Source organism: Protopterus annectens, chromosome 6.part1 (genome assembly GCF_019279795.1).
Source record: "Protopterus annectens isolate FY-2018-M chromosome 6.part1, PAN1.0, whole genome shotgun sequence".
Taxonomy (NCBI): Eukaryota; Metazoa; Chordata; order Ceratodontiformes; family Protopteridae; genus Protopterus; species Protopterus annectens.
In genome coordinates this window covers 275355159-275371574 of record NC_056738.1, presented here as the reverse complement: position 1 = coordinate 275371574, position 16416 = coordinate 275355159, and the positions used below count along the sequence as shown (strand labels likewise).

General features: G+C 37.1%; 1 protein-coding gene across 1 annotated transcript in view; it reads right to left on the bottom strand.

Annotated features, from left to right (window-relative positions):
- CPS1 (carbamoyl-phosphate synthase 1) overlaps positions 1–16416 on the bottom strand; it is a 531928-nt gene that overhangs the window by 422585 nt on the left and 92927 nt on the right. The window contains exons 3-5 of the mRNA XM_044075706.1: positions 15355–15499; positions 14020–14109; positions 2719–2775 (exon numbers count right to left, since the gene is read on the bottom strand). Of these exons, the coding sequence (XP_043931641.1) occupies positions 2719–2775; positions 14020–14109; positions 15355–15499 (292 nt within the window). The remainder of the gene's footprint in view (positions 1–2718; positions 2776–14019; positions 14110–15354; positions 15500–16416) is intronic.

Genomic DNA, 16416 nt, shown 5'->3' with positions numbered 1-16416 from the left:
TAACTATCACGGCAGAAAGGCTTTCAGATATGATGGCGTTTGGACTGGCAGCAAAGAAGTTCTGAGTGTTTGCACCCATTCGTCCCCTTTATACACCACGTGAAGTACAGTGCCTATAAAATCTAAAGGCTTTGCTATACTGGCAGCACACTGGACTATACTTAGCAAGAAGAGATCCCTTATGTAAAAAATATTACAACAGTGATATGGAAGGACATTAAGTGTTATCTGCATGGGTGATATGGAAACTGTTATGCCGATGCTGATACTGAAACTGTTATTGATATGGACCAGTCCTGTGAGTGATTTTTGTATTTGCAGACCTAGAAGGATACAGCCATATACCCATAAAGAAGGTTGCCCTTTTGTTTAAATTTGTGCTGTTGGAGGGGATTAACACAAAGCTGAGAATAAGATAGCACGCAAAAGAAATAACATGTTCTAAAGATCCTAAAGATGCTCATACTGAATTCTGAAAGGATGACATGGAAGATGCATGCTAAATGGTAGGCTGACAGAAAACAGTGTGTATGTGTGTGTGTGTGTGTTTGGTCAACAGCTGTTCTGTTGACTCCGTTTTGTTGATAGATCAACCTGACAACAGTGCCAGTGCAAGACTGCTGTAATAGCAGGTTGGGAAATATGCCCTTTCCACACTATTGTGCAGTCTCAGTGTTCACACTGGCTTGTTTGTGCTGACTTTGCTCATTTTTAGTTTGCTTGAGTTTTGTTTAGATGATGCACTATTTGTCCATTGCTGCATTTCCTGCAACATACTGTAGCCATTTATGAAGGCTCAGTACATTGTCATGTACTATATCCTCAGACAGACACATAAGGACAAAAAAAGAGTGGTCATTATTTACAGGCTTTAATAGTGACCATGCTTCCTCTGGTCTGAATAACCTTAGAATGAAAAGAAAGATGTAAGCAACATATGGAATATGTATTGGTTAATTATTTGAACTTTATACTCTCACCACTTTATTTTTAGGTTCTTTCCATACACTACTAAGATCCAACCAGCATAAAAATGAACCACTAAAAATAAAAAGCACTAGTGAACACACAGAAGACAAGATTTGGTTTACTACAATAGAAGTAGGTTAAGTGCTTTAATATGGTAACATAAACTACGTCAGAACAGCCACCTTCATTGTTAATATTGTTTAAAAAAGTAATTGTCGTGTGATCTCATACAGTCAAATCAAAATCTTAGCCTATCAATCAATATCTAAATATATGTAACAATGCTGAAATACCTATTACACTTAAATATATAAACTCTTGAAGTAAAAATACATTTTAAAACTCCTAAGAATTCCTATTTATCACAGACTCTTAGGTTAAATTCTCATAGCTCTTACTGCCAAAATACTGTTTATACATATTTCCTCATTTAACCCAGCAGGGCTGAGTGGCATTTAACAAAATTTGCCGGTGTAATTTCTTGGTTTCTAGCTGGGCTTCCCAATTACCACCCTTTTCCACTTATGGCACCTTTTCCAACACATAAAACAGAAACATTAAAAAAATTTCACACACACATTTGAATGATGTAATAATGCATTATTAATGTCTCCCTTGCATATCACATAATCGTGATCATAAATTCTTGTTCTAAGGGAACGCTCTATTTTTCTTACATAAAATGAGGTGCATGTTAAACAGGTAGCTAAATATACCACACCTTGGCTACTGCAATTAAACCTCCCATTACCACTTAAAACTCTGTGGTAAGGCTCCACTGAAACCGTTGTACAGTCTCAAATAAACCTGCCTTGTGAGCATGCCCCACACTTCTTCGTACTATATTATCATTCTATCCTTTTAATTTATTATTACTCCCTCTCTCTAAAAAGTTTTTACATCCTTCCTTTTTTGTAAACAAATATAGGTCTAGTACCTACTCTTTCACATAAATCCCATTAACCCATTATCAGGTTCCAAGTCTTAATAATGACCCTTTAATGTCTTTGCTCTGCACCCCAAAGGGTGACACTACTGGTCTTGCAAAATTCTCCTTTTTTTCTCTTTCCTTGGTCAATAGTTCACATCTGCCCATCTTCAGTAATGGAAAAAATCTGTTATGAGCCATCAGTACTCCAGCCATCATATCCTTCACTAAATACTCCGAGAAAGTTCATTCCACAGAGAAATCCTTCAGTTTATATGCTGCTTCTAGAAACACATCATCGTCAAATACTTACCTGGATAGTCTAACAAACTAGTTTTTCTTTTGTCAATATGGATAAGAGCTGGTGTAATGCAGGTAATTATTAGAAAAGGCCCTTTTTGTAAATATGCTGAATTCAAACCTGTTCTCCTCATAATTTATGCTTAATGTTATATTCAAAATGTCAGTCTTGACAATAGTATAACTAATGGCAAATTTTAAAAATTCCACTGTCTGAGCCACATAAACAAAAAACATTTTAAAGTATTGACATCCTTTTACCAAACCTAAGATGTCATCTAAGAATCGAAGGTAAGCTGCCATGCATTTCTATACATTTACATACTTTGTAGTACTAACATTGCTTACAAAGCTCTGCATCCTTAAAGGAACATTCACCAAGTGTCTAGCAGTGTACAATTTTATGAACATTTCTTATTTCTTAGAGATGAAACACCCACATTAGAAGTGCACAAGCAATTCAATTTTAGGACTGCTATGCTGCATTTTTACAGATAACATTGCACTACAACTTGTATTACCTTATCCCTTATGATTTTAGTAAGCATTCTTGTATCTATTCCATACAAAGCTGGAATCTGTTTGAAAGAAACAAAGCATTAGTATGCATCATAATAAAATCATGGAAAACTAAACAGGACACTAACATGCTGTTTAAATTACTTTCATGAATTGTATTTATCCAATTAAAAACACATTCCATGTAACATTTTCTACAATAAAGAACAACATCAGCTGAATATTATAAACACTAATATTACAAAACTACAAAACATGCTGCGATTACATAAGTACCTATATTTCATACTCTTGTTCACAGGTATGCAAGTAGGGTAGAGTAGAAGATACGCAATAGTGGTATTTAATAAATGAAGTATTCATTAAAAACAATGAAGATTTCACAGCATTAATACTGCTGAACTGTGAATACGAAATACACAAGATAGTTTGTACTTCAATGTCACTTGTCAAATGAGTAATAAATGGGCAATCAGAAGGAAACTGAATGTTTAAGTGTTTCTTTTATTTGTTTCTCAGGTAGTCTGTCTGAGCCCATAGGCCTTTTCATGCTCTCAGTGTTTAAGGGAGAACCAGTGAAGAGCTCAGGTGGAAACTTGTAATGCGTAGAAACATAACATTGATAAGGTGAGGTAAAGGACACATACAAGGGAGCATGTTATATTATCCAGAATATGGGGTAACCAGAGTTCGATTAACAGCTTTTACACTTGATGGGGCTGGCAGAGAAGGATGGATTTACTGGATAAGCTGATCTTGGGGTGACGGCAGGGCAGAGTAGGACACACACACACTGCCAAAGTCCCTTGGAGGAAGAATGGCAACACAAATGTTCGTCCTGTGTACAGGCTCTCAGCTCACCAAGCTATCTCTTGATGGCAGCCTTCATTCTGAGTGTGCAGGAGTGTATACTCACAAGGAGAAGGCATTTGCAAGTCTTCCTCCAGATATTTATTTATTTATTTATTTATTGACATCTGATTACCGTCCGAATGGGTGGGTGCCCATTTTCAGTGGCAGCCTGGACAGAAAAGCTTCAAAGTATTACAAAAATGTTTTAAAAACAGCAATTTTACAATCTTCAAAAATAGTAAAAAACATCTACAGTTTAAATATTTATACCAAATTAGACATAATGTGAAAAAAATTGTTAAGAATAGATGCAACTTATATGACAATGATTTAATATTTAAAAGTGTTTTAGCCACATTATAGAGAAATTAAATCTAAGTTAGTATAATATAGACAGGAACTGCAATATGAAGAGAGATGAAAAACATAGTTATGACATATTTTGAAAAAGAAATAGAGGAGAGAAACTGACTAAAGTAAGGAAATGAGTGAAGGGAAATTAATCAGCTGTTAAGTATGAACAGGTACTTATTCATATTTAGGGATATAGTTTATCCTGGAGTTGAGCAAGAACAGAGCCACATTTTGTGTATGAAGTCTTTCAAAATGGTTTTAAAAGACTAGAGGCAGGGTGTTGCTCTGATGGATACATGGTAAGGAGTTCCAAGCTTTAGCACCATGGTATGAGCACAGACCATGCCCAGCAGATTTTGTAGGTTTGTGGAGGAGTTTTTGGACACTGGATCATAATGACTGATTGGGAACATAGTTATGTAGAATTGGATTTAATGCTGGATAAGCAGATGGATGCTGGATAATTTATAGGATGTAAGTAGCAGTGTATATATGTTAGCTGATGGGGTAGTTCTAACCAATTTAGCCTTTTTAATGCTATACAGTGGTGGGTTCTGAAAGGGGTATTTGCAGCAAATTTATGATGCCTGGAGGTTAGTAAGGATGGGAGTGCCATAAAGTAGTGAGATAGGAGCTAAGTAGTGGCAACTGTAGTTTTAGTTGCATTGTTGAGAAAGTTTTAGGCTCTGTAAAGCATCCCTAGTTTTTGGTGAGTTTTTAATGCAATTTTATACCTGCAAGTCAAATTTAAGATTATTGTCCACTATCACCCCTAATAACATGCTATGAGAAAGGACTTCAGTGGCTGTATTATGCAGGTAGCTCAGCCTTTCCACTTAATGTGCAGGATTAGGGCCAGTATAAAAATATTCCCACAGCTGGAAAACCAGTAAGGCCAAAAAACATGTTTATGGCTCCTGTAATGACTGCCCCCCCCCCCCCCCAACAAGAGTATCTTAACCTCAAACATCTGACGGGTAGCACCTCAGTATGATGGAATGAATTGGCTACAGTCTAGTAGGGTGTCATCAAGGTTAGCATGCACACAGACAAAATGGACCTACAAAAATAGTTCTGTGCTTACAAACACAGAACACTCAAAATAAATTCAGCTCTTTGCTTCTGCAGATATATTTTTCAATTCTGGTATATATTTCTAATTGCTGGCACCAAGTGATGCCAGGATGAATGATAAGCAATACAGAGATAGTGAGGAAAAGGTCTGGACTCACCGAGGAGGGTATTCAAAGGGCTTTCAAACTGAATTCTCTAGAACTATGTACCATATAGCAAATAAATCAATACAGCTAGATCATTAGCTAGTCAAAAACCAGTAGTGCGACCAGTGATACCAATGAACACTCTCCAAGGAGGATGTAAAACCAATTGGAAAAATAAAATTTCCACAAAGTCAGTCAGCAAAGTAAAAATTCTGAAGAAGCCTGGGATTGAACCTAGGGGAAAACGCTTAACTTGTAACTATTTTTCCTGTTCACTGTGCTGATTTTAACTAGTGGAATAAACTACGTGGATTTTTACTTTGCTGACTGACTTTGTGAAAATTGTATTTTTCCAATTGGTTTTACATCCTCCTCGGAGAGTGTTCATTGGTATCACTGGTCGCACTACTGTTTTTTGCCTTTTGTGTGTTTTTTGGTTTTCTTCATTAGCTAGTCAGCTATACACTTAATGTGTAATAAGAGCATGGGAGGGTTAAGCGTAATGGTTAAGGTCTTCACTTCAAAGGCACAAAGTATAGGGTTTGATTTTGACCTCCAGTTATTGGCTAGGCTTAAAATGTCCCTTTAAAGTATTTAGCCTAGTACTCACCTATGAACCTATCTAGACAAGTGCAGTCCAGAATGAACCCGTGTTAGTATCTACAGGAATAAAAGAAAATTCCTTCTAGAACGTTTGGCTTGAGAAGACACACGTAAAATAGGATATAACCCAAACAATTTTATTTACTCTTACAGTGAATCTCCTTCAAGGTGACGTATCCTAAGACCTCTTGATAAGATTTTTGAAAAAGGTATGCACTAACAAATTACCCATTATCTTAATGAACACATTATTCTGACACAGACACAACTTGCTTTCAGAGTAGGGCAGATTACAATCACTGTGGCTGTTAAGCTCACTAACTTTAATCCACGTTTGGATATGGATCAGTTTACAGTGGCAACCTTTCATGATTTTTCAAAGGACTTTGATATGATGGACTACTCACATCTTAAAGAATAGGGCTTCAGCCTACGTGTCTGATTTAAAACATACCCATTTAAACAGAAGCAAGCAGTCACTTGATAAAGCATAATTTCCAGACTCAATTATATGAAGGCAGGTGTACTACAGAAATCCATTGTTGGCCTTTACTATTAGTAATATTTATGAACAAGCTGTCTTATCATATAGAAGGGGATACATTAATGTAGTATGCTAATGACCTAGCCATTATCCATAGCTCAACTGACATCACTGACCTTTGTATAATACTTATATTCTGCATTAGATAAATTCTACCATGGTGGAAACATAGTAAATTACTACTCAGGGAGAAAATACTAAAATTACACACTCTGGCAATGAAGCAAAGGATATCAGTACCACCAAAATTACTGTTTTGTGTAAAAGCACTGTCATAACCTACTGGGGACTAAACAGCTAAACTAAACAGCATCTTGGGTTGATTGCTACCAATAAACTAAGCTTCAAGGATCACAAAGAAATTTTAGCAATGTTTCACTTTATACGGGCTTTTCTTCTTAAGGTCTTTCTAGAAAAATGGATCTGCCCAATTGGCCTAACCCAGTCAGCAAAGTTTAAATAAATGTAAGATCTAGGATTAGGGTTTTGTTGAAAAAAAAATCAAGACCTAATCTCAAAAATGTGCACGCACAAGGATTTAATGCCGAACTGGATATGCTATGTCAGCTAATGAAACAATATTTTTTTTGACTTACTGAATGCATTTATGAACATGATAGAAGAATTATTATACAATGACTGGCCATTAGCATTCAAAAACTAGCACGCTGATTGGTCAGCCCAACATGCATGCCCGTTGTAAATCTGAGCATATACCAATGGAAAAAGGTCCAGTTGCCCAGACTTTTTTCCATTAGTATAAACTGTAACTTTTTAACTTTTTTAAACATGCAGAAGCGGAATAATACCACAGTGCGATTATACAATGGCATTATTTTAAAAAAGTAAGTAATTTTTTTCTTAAATAATGTCATTGTATAATAGTAATAACTGACTCCGTGGTCGCCCTCGTGATTAAACCACACCAACCGTGGATAAATCTTAACATACCACACCAACATCATTGGTTATTGCTATATTATTTGCATTTGTTCACAGGTAAAGTCCAACTGGGAAGAAAGCCCTTTTCCAGCAGTGGCCCAGAGAAAAAAAGCTCCTTAGAAAATTGAACATAAGAAATACATAATAAGTAAAATTTAAAAGAAGTAATACGTCAAAAATTAAAGAAAAGTTAAGTTTACATGAATAAGAATAAGAGAATTCTGAGGGTAAAATATTTTTATAATAAATACTTAAGACTAGTGAGTTTCTATGTAACCTTACTTTTCCCAGGTATTAGGAAATGGGAGGAGGATGAAATGAGACTTAATGAGGGACTAAAATTTGATATTAAAGAATAAAAAGTGCAATGCAGAAAATATGAAATAGACAGAATTTATAGAAAAGTGCCAGAGACGGATATGAGTAGGAAAGAAAAAGGAGAAAAGGACTGGCAGAAAAGTGAAAAAGAAATATAAAATGAACATAAAGACAGAAATATGTGTGGAAGTAGGACAGGACACATAAAAGCAGGATGTGGTAAGGAAAGGGTTACAAAAAATAGTGTAAAGAGCGAGTACAACTGAGGTTGTCATTACTTCTAAATGCTTCTATAGATGCAGCTAGACAGACAATAACATAGGTTCATAGGTGTGTACTAGGCTAATGGCCCTTGAGCCTTTACAAGCCTAGCCCAAAGAAATTGCCCATGCACCGTGCCACCCAATGTTGGTTCACAATGCCCCTATCCAGTAGGGCAACTGTAGTGATCCCTTGGGTGAACTTTCTGTTACCTATCCACTCGTCAAGATTTCTCTTAAAGAGGGCCAGCGAGGTGCTTTGCTTGACATGAATGGGAAGCTTATTCCAGAGTATGGGCAGTCTTTGGGAAATGAACCTGTCCCGCCAGCATGTTCTGTTAATTGTGGTAATGTGCTTGTGATCTCTGGAGCGTGGGGCGCAGGGGGATTGGGATTTCTTAAGGTGTAGCATTTCAAGTAGGGCTGGGTTGGACATGGCTTTGTAAGTCAAGCAGAAATCACCTCTAAGTAGACAGTAAGAGACTGACAACAGCTGAAGTTTCTTGAGTCTGTCTGTGTAGGACATCTGTTTAAGGCCTAGGATTCTTTTTGTGAGGTACTTTTGTGGCCTCTCCAGCTGTTGTAGGTGTCTGGTCAGGTACATGCCAAACGGGGTGTTATATTCAATGATTGGCCTAATGAGGGATGAGTAGAGAGGGATGATGACCTCTTTCTTCCTGGATGCGAAACCTTTGGTTATAAGATGTGCCACATAGAAGGACTTTCTGACCACACTGGCAATGTGGTGGTCGAAGGTGAAGTGGCTGTCGACCTGGGTGCCCAGATCTCTTATGGTCCCTTCAGTATTCAGTGGGCTCCCATCAACGTGGTAATTCGTGGGGAAGTGAGATAGAGATTTCCATGGTAATCAGTCTGTGGTCAGATTTAACCAGGGAGGAATTGACTGTAGGTATGGAGCGACATTCTCCCATGTTGGTGATAACCAGGTCGAGGATGTTGCTTCCTGTAGTGAGGGGTCAGAATGAGCTTGTCCAGAGCATTGGAACTGATAATTCCAGAAAGCACTGGGCCTGTACATTGGTACTTGAATAGTTTTCCGAGTTGATGGAAGGGTAGTTGAAGTCACCCAGTATGAGAGTATTGGAATGGACCTTGACAGGTTCCAGGGTGCTTAGAAACTTGGAGTGAGAGTCTAGGGACATGTTTGGGGTAATGTAGCAGGTTATGACTTGTATCGCCGTCTTACCCAGTGTTAATTGTACCTGAAGTATCTCAGATACATTATGCTGGGCTACCAATCTAGAGATGGGCATATCCTTTAAAAATATGGAGACACCACCTCCTCTGGAGCTTCCAGACATATTCTGGGGCCGAAAGGTATGGAATGAGTTGTAGCCTGGGAGCACAGCGGTGCTTTCTGCCTCTTAAACCCAGGTCTCCGTTACAGCACAGATGTCAACATTCTCCATTTTGAGGAGAGCTTCGAGCGAGTACATCTTGAGGTTTAAACTTCTAGCATTGAGCAGCATGACCCTCAGATTGCATTTGTTTGTAGCTGTTACAGTGGAATTTTGGTCTTTGGAACACTGCTTAAAAAGGTACTATAGGGGTGGCAAAAGCCTTAGCCAGTACCCAGAATCCCAGGGGTGCCAGATGTAGGCCATCTCTGGCAAAGCATCAAGGTCTGTTGATCATGTCACCCAGGCAGACAGATACTGGATCCCCTTAGAATGACACCAGAAACTTAGCCAATTGTTGAAGTCAATCATTTTCTGCTCATACTGTGGTATCATTCTGGGTGATGGTCGAACACTGCTCAGGGCTAGGGTCATACCTGCCTGGGCCACATAATCCAAGAGTTCCATCGCATCTGTTTTCATGTAGATCAGGGAGGTACATCTCAGGTCATTCACACTCACATGGACAATGATTAATTCATATTTGTACTTGTTATGGAGTTAACTGAATGCATGTGTTATTTGGTAGATCCTGGCACCTGATAGATAACTGACTGTCACCTTCTCCTTGTCATCCTAGTGAGTGGGACATCAGTGTGCCTCACAATTGAGACTCCTATGATTAGTACATTGGGCAAAATGTTTTCCCTTAAGGGCTTAGGTTGAGGGGCACACTGTGGTGGTGAGCTATGTGTTCTGGGGTAGGTGTTGTGTTGTGGTGATTGAGTGCATTTCTGTCTCGAGGGGAGGTCTTTGTTTTTTGGGTAATTTTTTATTGAGAGCCTCCAAAAAGGTGGGTGTATGGTTTGGGTTTCTATGTGTGGGTTGTGATGGTTGGTGTTTTGGAGGGCTGTGTGTTCTATGTAGCGAGTTGCAGGTGTTGACCTTCTCCTCCTGACCAGCTAGTCCAGTCTTGGGTGGAGTGTGCACAGCTTCCAGTTTGGTGATATAAGTGCATCTCTCACATGTATGAGTGTTGAGAGGTAAGAGGAGAGGGTTGTCTGTGTACATTAGTTGCCACACTGTCTCAGAATGCCCAAGTGCACCAGGTTAGCAGGAGAAAGCACAGGAAATTACCCTATAATCATACTAGGAGCGGTGGTCATAACTAAGTACTGGTGCTGTTACTGCAAGGAACATCTAGTACTGATAGCACCTAAGTGTGCTACAATAAATGCTACAAAAGCCTGTTAAACAGCTAGCCAATTAAGCTAACTGAAGTGCAAGAAGTAAAAGAATAAGCATGTTCTAAGGGAAAAATTGAAGAGCAGACTTTCTAGCACTGGTAATAATTTACCTCAGCTGAGCGCTGCTGTGTGGTGAGCAACCCCCCGCAAACATGGGCTTTTAAACCAGAAAGTTGAAAGGGATGGAAAAACCACCCAGATGGCCACTGAACTACCATTTCTGGACCAGAAACCATGCCTCTTGTGGCAGATAGGCTACCTAGGGCTTGCCATTCCCACTGATAAGCTAGAAGGCTTCCCTCCAACACAGAAAGGTCGGGGGGGGGGCTAAGAAACTCACAAAACAGTCCTGGATACAGCAAATCTGTATCTGGACTAGTCTAGTTACAGGAAAAGCGAGAAACAAGCTTAGAACTTTTTTTTGCAGAAAAGCAGTTAAAACTGTAGCAAAAACACTTTAAATGCAGTACAAGCTGCCACACTTGAGTGTGTAGCAATATTAAGGCAAATACAGTTTAAATAAATGTAGACAAATTAAAAATGACAAAAAGCAAGTGCAGAGAGCAGTAAATTATGAAAAAAATCAAAATGGAGCAGGAAGTTACAAACATAGGGGATTATCCTGTAGTTGAACATGAGCATAGCCATGAATCTATAAAGTACTGTTTTAGTAAGGATTTGAATGATTTAGATTGCTTGCACGTTTCGGATATAAAGTAAAATAATTCCAGATTTTCAGACCTAGTTAGAATACAATGAACTGCCAGCAGTGTGGTCTTGGAATTTGTTGTGACAAGTACAAGTTTGCAGACAGATAATTTTTATTTGGGAAGTAGTGCTCTATGACATTCTGTAAAGGACAGTTATCTAGTTTATAGATAGGATATGAGTTGTAACCAGATGAAAGTGTGTGGATAGTGTGCTGGGTAGTATGCAATTAAGTCCAGTTTAGCTGTTTAACAAACAAGCACTGGTGAGACTTACAGTGTGATTTGCTCCAGGTTTTGCCACTTCGTTATAACACTGTTCGAGTTTATTCTGCTGAGTAATTTTCAGATTACTAAGTATAGGGTGAGGCATACAGGATTGCTTTGCCTCCCCCTACAGCCTTACTTAGGTATACTAAACCTAATGTCCCCTAACCCAAACCCTATACATGAGGGTACAGCACCACTACACAAGACATAAGACACACACACAAACATACAACCCCAAGGCTATCATAACCAATGAAAGTGTCAGCATTATTGCCCAGTGCCACACACATTATATGTTCAATGATGCACATTTCGATTATTCCACCAAACAACAAAACCTTCACCCAACTAATTTTACCACAAGAAAATTTTTCAACAAACACTATGTTCAAACAAACATACTATCTCTCTCTCTCTCTCTCTATATATATATATATATATATATATATATATATATATATATATATACACATGGGCCTACTTCAGTAGACCGAAACACCACTTACTCAAAACCCATACAACTGAGATGAAAAGGCAGCATGAAAACACAGACACCCCGGAACACCGACTTAACACTCCGGGTAAGCAAATGCTTGGCCATCCTTAAAAACAAATGAAACCGAATGAAAGAAAACCCACTAATGGAGTGGCGAGAATGGCTTGAAGTGGTTGGCTTGGTCATGACTATTCAGGCCTGTATGTGTAGAGGCGAGCCGGGCAGAGCAGATGGTGGATACCGAGCACTGGATGGTATCTGATGGTTCAGGAGGGTGTTGTGCCGGATCTGAGTTGATTGTAAAGGTGGAAACTGGACTGTTGCTGGGCAAAGACGAGGTTGGTGTTGAAATGGATGGTGGATTGAGATCGTGGAGACTGTGATCATTGCCTTGGATGAGGGTGGATGGTAGAGAACCAACTGCTTGGATATGTGCTGATCCGCACTTTTGATGTCTGTTTTTGTTGGATTGGAGGAAATAGGCCAGGATTTGCCAATGTGGAGATGGAGATACTGTTGGCTGGATCTCTGCCTTGTATGTGTGTATACTGTTTTTGTGGTTACATGCTTGTTTTTTGTTGCAATGGTCTCTGTTGTGTATCAATGAGCTTGAAGGAATGTAAATTCATTCAGCTGTGCAATTTATAGTTGTACGGTCTAAATGACAATAAAGTTTTACTTTACATATATATATATATATACATATATATATATATATATATATATATATATATATATATATATATCTATATATATACATACATACACACACACACACAAAAATATACACATGTGTATATATATATATATATATATATATATATATATATATATACATACATATATATATATATATATATATATATATATATATATATGTGTACACACACACATATATATATACATATCCATATACGTAAATATAGATATGTACATATAGTGCTCTTTATGCATACACACAAACACACACGCAGTCACATACATATGTATACACATGCGTGACTTACACAGGCATACACACTTATTAGATGTGTAATGTTTGCTTTCATTGCAGCAAAGGAGTTCCTATTCACATAAGTCACTCATCATGAGAGTCAATCTGAATTCTTTCCTAAGATGAAATTGTAGCTCAGTGAACATGACTTTGCTGATCAGAAATGTAGCATGTGTTTTGCAAAACTTTCTCATTAGTCCACATTAGTCCACATGGCCAAGCCAATCATACCTGCCACAGCAACCACATGGAAAGAAAGAAGCTAACAAAGAAAATCACTTACAGAAAGAAGAATGAAACGCAGCACTTCCTAAAACAATAACAGCTAAAAAAGGAAAATGCAGTCGGAGATAAAGGCTGCACTAAAATACATTAGCGTCATATTTTTCAGGTGAGATTAATAAGACTATTAGCATAATCAGACTAATATAATTCATCTAAAATAAGACAAAAGATATATTATGAACAATATACATTTTCTATGCACTTTTATTTAAACACAATGGATAAAATCATGAATAAAATATACAGACAAAAATAAGCAAGAATAAATGGACCACTACAGTTTTTTTTCCCTCTGAGGAACTTACTAAATCTAAACATTATACATAGTTCAAATTTTAATTATAAATTTTCTTTCTACCTAACAGTGCAAGTCTTCCTTTACCCAACTTTAAAGATTTTACTAAAATGTTCTTCAACAATATTTTGCTTTGCTCTTTTCCTCCAATTCAGGAATAGAACAGAAGTGTAGGAACACCTAATGCACTTTTTTATTGAATGCTACAGGTATTCAAACTTAATTCTTTATGGAGGAATCTGTATTTACGCAAGACACCAAAAACATGACGTTAACATTAATTTGGGCGAGCAGGACTCAAAGTCATCTGCATGGGAATTATGAGAACAGCTTCCCTTTCTGTAGAAAAACAATGTACAAGACTGGGTGTGAATATAATTTTACATCTAAAATGTTAATTGCAATTATGTTTTTTATAATGATGCCCTGTATACCTCCAAATTCACGGAATGTAGAAAATCCGTATAAGGCAGGATTGAAAGGGTCCATACAATAATAGTTTGTTGTATTAAGGAAAATACTGAATTCTATTTATATGCTATTTCTACAGACAGTTACCTTTTCTTCTTGAAGCCACTCCCCCAGGGACTTCACCGAGTTCCAGTGACTGTATTCCTGACTATAGTCCTGCACCAGGAGTCCAGACACCTGCAAAAGGCAACAGAAACGCAATCTGGTAATCTTTGTCATGCTTCTAGATGCTCACACATTCTCTAAATGTACACAGTTAAAACCTCCTTTGTCCCATTCCCTTAAATGCATACCACTTTAACATGACTAGACTCCAGGCTACTATCCCTCTCCAGCTGCTACGTACAGAAAGTGCGATCCTTCTACCCACAGTCCCAGGTACTGCAAGGTCTCAATAACTTGTCTGACCATATATGCAAGGGCTGAAAGCAACCATAAAAAATAAAAAAGAGAAACATGTTGAAAGTATTCTCAGATATATCCCACATCCTCTTCAGTGAAATTACAGTGCATAAACGTTCTTGTACTACATTGTGCTGCTGCCTGCTCACACAAGAAAAGACAATGGCTGTGTCGCAGTCACTAGAACTTTCACACACTAATGCAGTCTGCAAGTGGCTGTTCTTGTTTACATGTATGTATGTATATATATATATATATATATATATATATATGTATATATATATATATATATATATATATATATATATATATATATATATATACACACGCATACAGATAAATACAGATGAATACTTTCAAGGGAAATGAATAATTCTTTCCAGAAGACAACATATAACCAAACTATGTGGGGGGCTTCACCCCCACACACCCCCCTTTACTATATATACTAACTCCAGGATCACACTACTGTGGGGAAAAGGCCATATATAACTTTCAATTAAATGAGTTTCAGTGAAATGAGTTATCAGTGAAGTGAGCTTTCAGTGAATTGGTCCCAGTCATTTGAGTTTCATGAAATGAGTTTTCAACGAAATGAAGTAGACCCATATACATATACATACATATATATATATATATATATATATATATATATATATATATATATATATATATACATACATATCTAAATATATATTATATATATATAAATATATGTGTGTGTGTGTGTGTGTGTATGTATATATATATATATATATATATATATATATATATATATATATATATAAAACATACACATACATTTCTACTTCCATACAGTTTTACTTGCTATAAGCAAATCTAATGCTAATAATGGTATGCCTCACAAATATGCAGAAATTATGCTGTACAGCCAAGTATTATCACTTGTTGCATTAATCACTGCATGCCCGATATACTGACGTAAAGCTTCAGGCTGCTCAAAAGAGTTCATATAGTCGAGGTGGCTCTAAGTAACATCAGCAAATATTTAACCAGTACCTGGATTCGCTCAGACTCAATGTATTTCCTCAGTCCAAACTGATCCACCTCTTTTGTATTAGGGACTCCATAGTTACCAACAATAGGGTTTGTCAGTGTCAAGATTTGTCCTCGATAGCTGGGATCTGTCAAGGCCTCCGGATAACTGCAAAAAAAATCATGTTATACTGCATATGAATCCTTCAGTACACAATTCTTTTGTATATAACAAAATGATAATGTCGGCTTAGTTGTTGCTGTGACAGATTAGTGTTCAAACTTCCTTTGTTAAAATCAAACATAAAACTGTGCCAGACCATAGTTAATCAAGCTATAAACTATATTCAGTCCAGCTGTAAATTTCCCATGCTAACACAATTCAATAATGCAAGTTTTCTAATTTACTTATTTAAATGAACATATTTTCCAGGGGAATTCTACTGAACCAGAACCTTTTTCACAGAGTAGTTAGACAAGATAATATACACAAACTAATATATATTTTTTAAATGAATGACAAAAATGCACTTTAAGTCATAAAGCATCAGGTCCCAAAAAAAAAAACAAAAAAAAAAAAACAAAACTTTTAATCTTTCAGCCACCATTGTTTATAAGCCAGCAAAATAGGGAAATGTAGTACTAATATTTCCAGCTGTTAAACTCTACCTCATGTGTGCAAAGTTCACAGTCTTGAGGTGTACCCCGAGTCTCACCCTTATTGCTGAGCTGATACCCTGTGCTGATAAATGAAATGGATGCAATGGATTCAGCGCTAAGTATGGTATCCTCAGATGTAACCAACCCCCTTTTCATGTCAACTTCTGCATATTACAGGTGGAATATGAAATTCTGAAACCCTATTATTGTATTTCTATCCTTTTGAAGTTATCATAAGAACCTTAATTAAATGATTTGCCATGTCTTGCATTTTCATTCACAAATGCATGTTGTCTAATAATGTAAAGTTGTCAAGACAATACATTTGTATCTGTACCAATCAAAGTCCCTCTAAATCAACTGTTCTGACTCTACCATGCATTAAAATATATACTGCAATAGTATAGTTTAACAGCAATCATACTA